The following is a 12,573-nucleotide window of genomic DNA, read 5'->3' as shown; positions in this document are numbered from 1 at the left end:
GCCTGTAGTAAGTTACTGATAAAATGTACAATTTAAAATCTGCAAACAAAACTAAAATGCTTTCAAGCTGAAACCTTTAATGTTGCCAGCTGTTTACAGAGGAGATAAATATACTTCCTGTAAAGGTCATCGTAGAATCTGTTGGAAAACAAAACCACTCCGACATAAATGAGAAGATAAATATACCGTTTATTTATATACCAATAGGAATCTCTTGTACTGTAGCCAAAAGTTTCTAAATGAAAAAAAAAATATGAATCTGAATTAAATTTGAGTAAGCCTATATGCCACAGAAAACCTACACAGTCATATGATTAAAGGTTTTCCAGCACCTTTACCTATAAAGGAGTCTGTCGCTGATCTGCAGCTTATTACATTTTTGGGTGTGTAAAGTTCACTGGCGGATTGTACACAAAGATGCAACCTATTGCAGCTTATCAGTCCTTAGATGAGGTGCCTGCATTTACTTCCTTTCATAAAGCTTTTTCCTGTAACACACTTCCCCTCCTGGGGTGACAACGCTCATTCACTGTACTGTATCTATGGAGCAGTGTTGTCACCCTAGACTGACGCCCTGATTTGAAAAATCCCCATCTCCATTATATAAGAAGGTAAGGTTGTGCAGTAAGTCACATGTTTCCCATACCCTATCACAGTGGAGCAGCGAATTGAAGAAACATATGTGCAGCAAAAGGGCCATCAATAAGTTGACCTTGCTGCTTTGTCCTTCTGAGCACCTGTTTGAAGGCTAAAAGCAATGAAAGCTGTGGATTGAGAGACACTCACTTTTATTGGGAGTCTTTAGGGTGGCTTGACAAATCTTTCCTTATGGTCTGATGGGCCTAGTAAAAATTGCCAGGCATACACACAAACATAAAATAAATAATTGTTGTAAAGTTGTTTAACTTTTATCTTGAATTTCTCTTAAAATATAGATCCTGACATGTGATTAGGCCATGGTGCTCCTGTTCTGTTGCCTCGTAACTGTAAACCTGCAGTGTGAAATCTGTACTGATGCCTCTGAGTATTAAAGTGATTGTAAAGGCTGAAGGTTCTATGTACGAAGGTAAACAACCTTCAGTGTGCAGCTCCCCCCCTCTGCCTCCCCAATACTTACCTAAGCCTGATCTCAATCCCGCGATGTGCAGGAGACCTCCTAATTGGCTGAGATGCATGTGATTGGCATTGGCTCCTGTTGGTGGCCATCACAGTCAGGGATGAGCCATGCTCTCTGTGTCTTATGGGCACAGTGAGCAAGCTCGGGAGCGAGCATGCACTAGTACCTTGCTGTGGGGGCATTCGGTAAAGGGGAGGGGCCCAGAGCGCTGGCGAGGGACCCAAGAAGAGGAGGATCAGGGCTGTTCTGTTACTTAAGTATGACATGTTTGTTATTTTTTTTTTAAATAAAACATTTTACTTTACAATCACTTTAAGCTGGCCATACAGTAATTGAGATTGAGCCGGTTCAGCAGGGACTGCCCAAATTTCATTCAGCGTGTGGTCATCCCAGCTCAACAGAAGTTGATCATTTGATCAACTTCTGCAAAGATACATATTGGAATGTTATTCTCACTGGCTGCAGCCATTGATTAATGTATTCGGACAGATGCAGATCCCACTGTCCAAATACAATGTCCCTCGGGAGTGTTTCCTTTCATCCACCTCATTTATGTGGATGGAGGAATCCGTCTTTTTTCTTTGTTTGGCCTGCTGTCTGAATAACAAAACAAAAAACTCTATGGTAAGCTTTAGTCTCACAAGATTTGCGTGAGATCAGTGCTCTACTAGTCACTGTTATTTGAGGGTTTTCTGGAGAGAAGCTGTACCTGATGATCTGCAATGTAAAGAACTTCCTGGTTCTATTTTATTCTGTTGTTCTTTTTCCTCCTCTTTTCCTGTTGTTCTCGCTCCTGCTGACATGAGGAAGCAAAATCTTGCTACTTTGACAAAATGGCCACCCTACTCAAGTGCCGAACAAGGCACTGTAAGCCAGTAATAGAGTACAGATCAATTGTAGGGTACCTACAGCCAGTAACACTGATTAGTCCCTGAACCCTTGCACTATTCAACTATGTCAAGGTCAATGGTCAATTGGTTTATGGCCACCATTAGAGCTGGTAAAATCCCAATCACCACATTATTAAAAAGTTGGGTACTCCAATACTCCATATTCCTGATATGTGTCTGCTGTACCATGTACTTGTATCAGAAAGTATCCTGTTCTCTTTGTATTGCTTCATTTCCGTGAAATTGCTGATGTTCTTGCTAGTCCCTCTGCTTTCCTATTGAAAACTGACCAGACTAAGCAGGAGAGCACACGGTGGTCAGTTCTCTAGGAACTCAGTATGCTCTTTTCCAATGATCAGACATGACCTGACATGCCCCCAGCTGCACAGCCATTCTTTGGCAAGCTCAATGTGCTGCTGTTTCTACTCCCCTAGCTCTTATGCAGCTGAGAACAGAGGGAATGTGATCATTTAAAAAAAATAAGAGGAAAAAAGTAATGTTTTTTTTATTTTTTTATATCTATACAAAAATGTTTTGCCCTTTATTTCTAAACTGAATGAGTTTTTTTTACAAGGTGATTGTTTACAATCATTTTAAAGTGGTTGTAAACCCTTACAAACCACTTTGACCTACAGGTAAGCCTAGATTAAGGCTTACCTGTAGGTCCAAGCAATATCTCCTAAACCTATATGGTTTAGGAGATATTTGCCCAAAAACGGGCACCGCTGTCTACGGCGCATGCGCCGTAGACAGCGGCGCGCAGGCGCACTGAGCGCGGCATTTCCAAGAATGGAGCTGCCGCGCGTGTCGACTCCCGTGCGCATGCGCGGGAGTGACGTCATCGCGGCTTCACCGAATGACAGCGGCGGAGCTGCGAGAAGCCACCAGCAAGATGGATGCGGCGGACTACAGGGGACAGCGGCGACTTCGCTGGCTCCTGTGTCAGGTAAGTGACACATAATGGGCTACTATGCGATGCATAGTAGTCCATTATGCTTTGCCTTTGCAGGGAATGAAAGAGGAAGTAAACCCATCAGGGTTTACTTCCTCTTTAAGCCTCAATGCTTATCTACAGTGAAATGTTTTCTGATGTTCATTATGCTATCTCGGCACATCCATTGGGCTGTGGTTACTGTAATCGACAGTTGCATGTAATGAAACACAGCTTTTAATCTTATATTTTAACATTGTTGAAAGGCTAGTTTCTCTTTAAGGCATAAAAAAAGTTGCTTTCATGCTTAGCTCCAGTAGTTAGTTTAAAGACTAGACAGAACTTAATATAGACAGAACACAATGGAGCATCGGAGCCTTTACAGAACTTTATAGGTCCACCAGGAACTGCTGTCTGCAATAACAACTCCAGCACAATATTTCTGGCCTGAACTTGGGAGCTGTAATCTCAGCTCCAACAATCGTTTGTGTGAAATGAACAATTACTACACAATAACAACACATGCAATCTGGTCATGCCACAAAATCACTCATGTGAAACAAGAGGAAATATAATGTGAAAACAGTCTGCAGCTACCTAATGGGAAAAGGCCATTAAAAATTCATTGAACTCCATCCATGTTTAAACATAACCTTAAAACAAGCACTGTTATGAAATGGTGTCTATTTTTAAAACACATCACAGATACAGTATATTTATGCTACAGAAACTGCAGTGAAATAAATATCACACAACACAAATATGTCCATATAAGGATGTTCGAGCAGAACCAGAAAATAAGGTACAAATAAACACCAAACCAAACTGACACTTTTTATTTGAACTTACAAGGCATATTAAATCTCCTTTTACATAATAATAAAACAAAAAACTGTCAAATATGAAAAAAAAAATGTCAAACATTCCAGCAAAGTAGAAATCAGGGTGAGAGTGGGACTAATACTATTTTTGCTTTTAGCTGCATTGTTACTTAACACCTGTGAGTAATGCAAATTTTTGCTTTTTTTTTCTTATTAAACAACCATACCTTTACACAATTAGCATCATCTAAGCACAAGAATAATATTCTGTTTTCTATTTTTTAATAATAATAAGTCCACTTTAAAGCAGCATTGTTGCAAATATAGACAACCCTCTCTAAGCCCTTGTACACACGGTCGGAGAATCCGTCGGAATGTGTCCTATCAGACCGTGTTGTCGGATAATCCGACTGTGTGTGGTCTGCATCGGACTGATTCCGTCGGACCCAATTTTCCAACTTGTTGGAAATATTTTCCGACAAACTGGTCCGATCGGACATACTCCGATCATGTGTAGAGAATTCCGATCGGACAAAGTGCCACGCATGCTCAGATCAAATTCCTACACCAAAGCTATTGGCTACTAGCCTGAACGTAGTCCCGTCGTAACGAAATAACGTCATCACGTTCTGAACGATCAGATTTTCCGACAACTTGGTCCGACCGTGTGTATGCAACAGTTTTGGACACATTCCGTCGGACAAAATCCGTCGGACAAAATCCAACGGATTTGGTTGACAGAATGTCCAACCGTGTGTACAGGGGCTAAGTGATGTATCTAATAAAAAAAAAAAATAATAATCTAGGTATCAGTGAATCAAAACGAAAGGTTTGTTTTGATATATTCAATCTGGAACATTATCATGAGTATTGGTGTCAGGGTGTCCTGAGCACCTTCCTGGCTTATACAATGCTTATACATTTGGTACACGGAAAAAAAATGCTGATTATTAGAGGGCTTATTCACTGTCAGGGCAATGAGGATGTGGAACACTCTTCCACACTTGGTGGTGGCTGCGGGGAGTATGGATATTTATAAGAGACTCTTGGATGTACACCTTAAAGTGGTTGTAAACCCTTTTTAACAATTCCAAAAAGAAAATTGTATGCATACAAAAAAATTGTATGCATAGCATACTAGCTCATTATGAATTATTTACCTGAGATCGAAACCCCCGCAGTGGTCCTCATTCACCACTCCAGCGGCTGACATCTCCCCGGGGGGTTACTTCTGGGTATCGCGGCTCCGCGATGACATCACTCTTGGTAATGGCATAGTACAACTGAAGCAACGACACGTACGTGTTGTAGCTTCAGTTTGCTTAAGTGCGCTTGTGCCGATAACGTCAGCACATGCAAATACAGGGATATCTCCTAAACCATGCAGGTTTAGGAGATATCCACGGTAGCTACAGGTCAGCCTAATTATAGGCTTGCCTTTAGTAAAACATGGTTGTAAAGGATTTACAACCACTTTAAAGAGCACAACATACAGGGATATGGGAAATAATTATAGACACAGGGTTGGTGTCACCTGGTGCAGTAAAATATGGTGTCCCCCCCCCCCCAGTCACTGAGCAATCCGGGGCACTGAGCAGGCTAGCACACCAGCACAGCAGCTCTCCCCCCTAGCCTGCCACAGAGTTCTGTCCTGCCGCTGCAGAGTGACAGCAGGAGTAGGACAGAGCAGTAGACACTGGGTAGGCTAGTACATCTGGCTCTCTTCTGCCTAGCCTGCCACAGTGCTCTGCAGGGTGCTGGGCAGGCTAGTTTCGGGACGGCAGCGAACACGGTGCGCACTCCAAACTGGCCCCTGTAAATGTTGTGGTTTATGCCAGTGCGCCAATCCATGCACTGTCACAGATGGGGGTGACACCATCACGGTCGGATATCACTTCCTTCTTAATGGTGTCACCCAGGCCTGGACTGGGACAAAAATAGACCCAGGCAGCCCAGTGTAATCCCCAAGTCTAAACCCCCCCCCCAGTGTAACCCCCCTTCCAGTGCAATCCCCCTAATGTAACCCCCCCTGTGTAATACCCCTGTGTAAGCCCGCTAATGTATCCCCCCTAATGTAACCCCTGTATAATCCCCTAAGGTACCCCTGTGTAATCCCCCGAATGTAATCACCCCCTGTGTAATCCCCCTAATGTACCCCGTGTAATTCCGCTAATGTATCCCCCTAATGTACCCCCCGTTTAATCCCCCAAATGTACCCCCCATCTAATGCATGTATCCCCCTAATGTACTCCCTTAATGTAACCACCCCCGTGTAATTCTGTTAATGTATCCCCCTAATGTACCCCCGTGTAATGCCCCTAATGTACCCCCCATCTAATGCCCCTAATGTCCCCCCCCGTGTAATCCCCCTAATATACCCCCTGTTTAATCCCCCTAATGTACCCCCCTGTGCAATCCCCATAATGTACCCCCCTGTGTGCAATCCCCATAATGTACCCCTCCTGTGTAACCCCCCCATATACCCCCGCGCAATCCCCATAATGTACCCCCCTGTGTAATCCCCCTAATGTACCCCCCTGTGCAATCCCCATAATGTACCCCCCTGTGCAATCCCCATAATGTACCCCCATGTGTAATCCCCATAATGTACCCCCCTGTGCAACCCCCATAATGTACCCCTCTGTGTAATCCCCCAATGTACCCCCCTATACAATTCCCATAATGTACACCCGTGTAATCCCCCTAATGTACTCCCCTGTGTAATCCAACTAATGTACCCCTCTGTGCAATCCTCATAATGTACCCCCCTGTGCAATCCCCATAATGTAGCCCCCTGTGTAATCCCCATAATATACCCCCCTGTTTAATCCCCATAATTTACCCCCCCTGTTTAATCCCCATAATGTACCCCCCTGTGCAATCCCCATAATGTACCCCCGTGTAATCCCCCCAATGTACCCCCTGTGTAATCCCCCCAATGTACCCCCCTGTGCAATCCCCATAATGTACCCCCGTGTATTCCCCTAATGTACTCCCCTGTGTAATCCCCCAATGTACCCCCCTGTGTAATCCTGCTAATGTGTCCCCCTAATGTACACCCCCCATCGGTGTATATCTGCCCATTGTGACATTGTGTATATCTCCCCGAGTCCTCCCTACATGCACAAACCTCAGATCAGTGTGGCTCTGTCTACATGGATGTCTCTCCTCCTAGTGTGGAGGAGGAGCCTGGGCTCCGAGGAGTGTAATTGTGATAGGCAGCCGGCATCTGCCTTTCACAATAATAGGGGATTGCAGTGCCAATTCCCAGAGGACATGCGGGCGCCAGGCACTGGGCTATGGGAAACCTGAGCTGTCCACCTCACAATTCTTTGTCCTCCTCCCTCCCCGAACATCGCTGTGCAGAGATACCTGAGTGCACAGTGGAAGGAGGAGGAGAGAGCCGCGATGCCTCTCTCAATCCAGTGCCGTGCCGGGTGTCACCCCTCTGTCGGGTGACACCCGGGTGCGGCCCGCACCCCCTTGCAACGCCATTGGGTTGAACTGGATGGACTATTGTCTTTATTCTACCTTATCTACTATGTAAAGGCTAAGTTCACCTTTTAAAAAAAATAATAAATGCACATATTTTGCAGGTATAAAAATGCATTTTTTTTTTCTTGGGATTCTGTAAAGCATTGCACCCACGGTCAGCAGATCGCCAGTGCAATCGCCTCCTGCAGATTGTCAGTAGAGCTGTCTGCTCGTACCTCCAATACAGGCAGGCAGTTACTGAGTTGCAGGAAGATCAATAAACGACCAGAGTACCCACCAACACCAATACACTGAGAACTAAAAGTTTTTAGCCGCAATGGCACATTGTTGTGGTAGTTCATTCATTCACAGAACTCTGTGAATAAATGACATGGTGATGCGTGCGCAGCCCCGCATGGCCGCACTGTTTTTAAAATTTGACAGCGGGTTCAGGGAGAGGATTCCCTGCCTGCTGTCACAATGGGGGGGATTGGGGCGGGGTGAAGGCAGGTGATTTAGTAATATGTTACATGTTATATAAAATAGGTGCAGCGCTAGAAGAATAATCCATAAACCCTCCATTTGTCAGCTGGGCATAATGATCGTATAGTCCATAGGGTATAGTAAAAGAGTGTGGTCACACAATCCGTAGGACCACAATCGATCCAGTGATAGCAGGTATAACTGGATATAAGCAGGTTGGATGTCAGTCTCCACACTCCTCGTATTTAAAATGATAACTCCACACATAAAATCAACCCATGTGAAAAAGATGAAAAAGCCTCATCGTGTAGTGTTATTATAAAAGTTGTTTAATTGAAATAACAAACAATAATGCACTCACATGCTCCGAATTAAGGACAGCCATTGAATACAGGCTCTAAGCGCCAACACGGTGGCCGCCATGTCCCGTCATACACTGTAGTCACCTCACATAAAGGCTCCACCCTACGCGTTTCGTCATAGGTTGACGTTGTCCCTGACATGAGGCTGCACATGCAATGAAAATATGCTTCTGCTTTTGTTGTTTGTACTGGGACCAGCTCTCCAGTAGTCTGATACTCACCCCTTCACACTTTGCTCAGCATTCTTTTTCCTTGGGCAGCACTGTTGGTTGGAAAAATGTTCAGGGGGAGTAGCAGACCACTGGGGAGCCAAGCCACTGCATTGTATGTGGGAACAGCAGTCTGACATTCCATAGTGCTACAGAAAAGGGTATTTTAACCCTTACTGCAGCATAAAGAACATATAAAAAAATAAAAAAACACAAGCACATTTTTGCTGTATATGCGAACTGACCATTACACTAATCTGTCGCTGCAATTCAACTGGGCTTTATAATAAAAAAAAATTAGCATGAAAAAACAGATCTAAAAAGGACTCAATTTAGCCTTTAGTGAATTGGGTCATATATATCAGGTTGGAGAATAAAATCGTTTCAGTTTTATCTTCTCTTTTCTAATCAAGTCAACAATTGCAGTGGAAACCAAAAAAAAATGTTTCCTGAAATAAAAGCTCTTACCAATATCATGTGACCGGTGGAGATGTCCATATTTGACTGGACGGGTTCCTCACTCCAGGAGGATGTGCTACTCCTTGCAGTGGGGCTGGCCATAGGCCCATCACTGAATTGCGATGAGATGCTATTAATTCGGGAACTGTGCAGTGGCTCTGGTCGATCTGAAGTCTTGACAGACATCCGCTGACGGCAAAGCTCCTGCAAAGAAATGGAAAGACATACTATATGAATAATATGGAATTAATTTTGACCCCAGGGGAGCAGTTCTTGTCAGCTAGGAAGGAAAAATCTGCCAATCTTCTACAGTCAGCAAACATAAATAACACTATGTACCGTTAGACTGTGCTGTCACACACTGGCTGGCTTGCTTGGTATACAGTGGAATTTCTGCCAAAACCTTTTTTTCCCATATGGGAAGGTCTCTCCCAGTGGGGTTTTTTCCACAGCAAAAATACAGTTAGTTTGAAAAATAAATTCTTTATTGAAAATTGGCAACGTAACATGGACACATAGGCATTTAAAATATGAGCTCTGGTCGGGGGATATAACACCATTCAAAATTCTACAAGAATATGCAGACATACAATAGTACACAACATTATATCAAAATGTCTGTCTGGTATGCAAATTCCCAACGCGTTTCGACCTACATGGTCCAAAGTCTTCCTCAGGGCATGGATTTGGTGTCAAAGAATATATATATATTTTACACCTATTGACATAGTTTCGTAGAGTATACACAATTTTTCTTTGTATTATCAAGAAAGAGCAGAATTTTCATGGAATATAGTTACCAATGAAGGGTGTAGATAAACAATCTCCTGACCAGAGTTCCTCTAATGGGTTGCTGCGAAAAAAAAACCACTGGGGGAGACCTTCCCATATTGTAATTAATTTGGGGTGGCAGCATCATTATCACTCTTGTCATGTGTCCTTCCCATATAACCATATAAGGTTATAACCTTTTTTCCCCAATTCGATTTAGATTTAGCGGTGCTTTATCGACGTTTTAGCGGGTGCTTTTTTGGCCACTAGCAGGGTGCTTTTAACCACCACTAGCGCCCACAGAAAGGGTTATTTATTTGCATTGTGGCACTGCGGAAGCTCTTTGTTGGCCCTTCAGCAGCATTGCCCATTCATTTCAATGGCAAGGTGCCCCGAAGATGCTGCGTGCAGGACTTTTCGGGCGTTAGAGGCTATTCGCTAAAATGCCTGAAAGCCGCCTCAGTGTGAAAGCAGCCTAAAGGAGAGAAGTCTTTAGTTCTGCTTTAAAAGAGAAGTATGGGGTTGTTTTTTTTTTTTTTTTGGAGATTCATACTTACCTAGGTGGATGCAGCATCAGGCCGATGATGCAGTTGTCCCCCGGCGTCTCAGCACTGAGAACCGAGCCATGGAACACTGCCGATGGCTCGGTTCTCTCACCTCCCCAAGTGGAAAGATGCTGCCTGTCAGTCAGCATCTCTCCTGCTCTGTATCTCTGTGCTCATTGGAGCTCTGAGCTGTAGAGGGACAGGGAGCAGCCATCTCAGCGGCTCGCTGAGACTGCCATCAGTCAAGGCAGCTGGCCGATCCAGACTTCCTAAGTCGGGATGACGCAGTGCCTCGACTGATTGTAGTGACGTCAGTGGAGAGCGGACTGAAGACCAAACCAACTTGTGTTCTTATTTGAGTGGTTTGATTTTTAACAGATTTGACTATACACAGAATAGTCTTTAATAGCCTGATCATGTTTAAATTAGGCCTAAAACCACTAATCTGCCACAATAGCCACTTTGTGTTTGGACTTTTCTATGGTGTACAAGAAACTGTATTCCTTCGTGCTTGAGGCTGGGTTCACACTATTGCTGCATGTGGCTCACAGCAGGGGTCCAGTGCATCACCATTCACCATTTTAGGTCCGAGTTCAGCCCGAATGCTTGGACTGAATTCGGACCTGAAATGGATCAAAAGGCACACAGGACTCCTGTGCAAATTCGCACAGGAGCCGCAGTGGAGATATGTGAACCGGCTCCATAGACAGCCGGTCCCAATCTCCTATCATGCGAATTGGATGCGGGGGAACCCTCCTCCAATTTGCATAGGTGTGAACTCAGCCTAAAGCAACCCATTTTTTTCTAATGTTTAGAGAAACTTTATCCCATAGTATATGCTCATCCTATAGTTATGTTCTCTGCCTATGTCAGTACAAGAGAAACTCTTAAGGTCTCATGCGCTCTGGACATTTTTACAGCGGCTGTTTTTTACCTCCAGATGCTTCTGCAGCCGATAAACTCTCCAGCATGTTATCCTATGTGTTTATGCACACTTAGGCTGTTATCAGCAGTTTTTGGCAGGGGCATTTTCTGGCTTGAATAAACCCCAAACCTAGTGGGTTTTGAGAGGAGTTTTTCAGTTGTAAACTCTAATAAACGATGAAAAAATGCTGAAAACACAGTTTTTCTGCGTTTATCAATGTTTTTTGAGCCATAAGCTTTTAAAGGAGTATGGTTTTGCTAAAAAAAAAGCTAAAAAACGCTACAGCTAAAAAAAATTATGAAAAACACTACTGCAAGAATGATAAAAAAACAGCTTTCTACAGCGAACACTGCTGATGTTTTTATAACATCCAGTGTGCATGAGGCCAAATAGGTGGAAATGAGGGCTTAAATATTTTCTTTGTATAAGTTGAAATTTGCATATCAGTAACAGCCTATTATAGTTTAGGCGGGACATTTGGGGGACAACAGCTTGCGTTTGAAACAGCTGATGGAGCAAGTTATAAAGACGCTGCTGTTGCATGTTGGAGGAATGTAAATGCTCACTCTAATAAAAAGGAGTTAAAACATAGGTGCAGTAACCCACAATAACCAATTAGAATTAATTTGAATTTTATTGTGGGTCTGCACATAATTGCACTGTTCTCTACTATACTGACAAAGCGTATATATTCTACGTTGTGGTTACTAAAAACATAATGGATCCCACACAAATGAATGAAAAAAAGATCCTATTTAGCTTAAGGCTCCATGCACACTGGAGCTCATAAACTGCAGTTTATTAGAGTTTGGGTGCTTTTTTTAAAAGCCCATAAACTCCACTCTATGTTAGCCTATGTGTCCATGCACACATGGACGTTTTTTAGCTTTAATGAGCAGTGGAGTTTATGGGCTTTTTTCTGAAGGCCAGAAATTTGCGCTCAAAGTGCCGTTTTTCACCGCATAAAAACGACAAACGCTCATAAACGCTTATAAATGCTCATATACACGTGTTAATTAGTGTTTGGCATTCTATTTTTTCAATGCATTGTGGGAGTTTGGAATGCACTGTGGGATTTTTGGAGTGTCCTCTGTGTATTTTTATTGAAAACGCCCATAAACCCAAATGCTAATAAACGCTCATAAATGCTAGTACAAAACACTGTTAAAAGCACGTTTTTCAACCAGCGTTTTCTGCCAGCAATCTGCCGTCCAGAAAAGGCTTTTTTGATCTTCAGTGTGCATGGAGCCTTAGGCCGCGTACACACGGGCGGATTGTCTGCCCAACTTAGTCCGCTGAAACGTGTTTCAGCGGACAATCCGCTCGTGTGTGGGCTTCAGCGGACTTTTTCAGCGGACAGTCTGGCGGACTAAGTCTTTCGGAATTTCCGTAATTTTGTCCGTCCAAACTTGGTTTCAGCGGACAGTCCGCTCGTGTGTAGGCAAGTTGGACGGACTAAGTATGGCGCATGCTCAGAAAGGATTTACACGCCGAAGGTTGCATTGCAGTGTATTGGACGTCGTATTTCTAGTCCCGTCGTACGTGCTGTACACGTCATCGCGCAAGCTTTCAGCGGACTGTCTGTT

General features: G+C 43.7%; 1 protein-coding gene and 1 long non-coding RNA gene across 4 annotated transcripts in view; one reads left to right on the top strand and one right to left on the bottom strand.

Annotated features, from left to right (window-relative positions):
* PTPRN2 (protein tyrosine phosphatase receptor type N2) overlaps window positions 1–12,573 on the bottom strand; it is a 1,275,947-nt gene that overhangs the window by 118,444 nt on the left and 1,144,930 nt on the right. Inside the window, exon 14 of the mRNA XM_077491142.1 lies at window positions 8,756–8,950. Coding sequence (XP_077347268.1) covers window positions 8,756–8,950 — 195 coding nt within the window. The remainder of the gene's footprint in view (window positions 1–8,755; window positions 8,951–12,573) is intronic.
* Window positions 1–12,573, top strand: part of LOC143996209 (uncharacterized) — a 91,647-nt gene that overhangs the window by 15,156 nt on the left and 63,918 nt on the right. The window lies entirely within an intron of this gene.

Source organism: Lithobates pipiens, unplaced genomic scaffold (genome assembly GCF_037356315.1).
Source record: "Lithobates pipiens isolate NorthernLeopardFrog02 unplaced genomic scaffold, aLitPip1_a1.2 Scaffold_19, whole genome shotgun sequence".
Taxonomy (NCBI): Eukaryota; Metazoa; Chordata; class Amphibia; order Anura; family Ranidae; genus Lithobates; species Lithobates pipiens.
The sequence above is the reverse complement of the archived record's forward strand: the minus strand, read 5'-3'. Positions and strand labels throughout refer to the sequence as shown.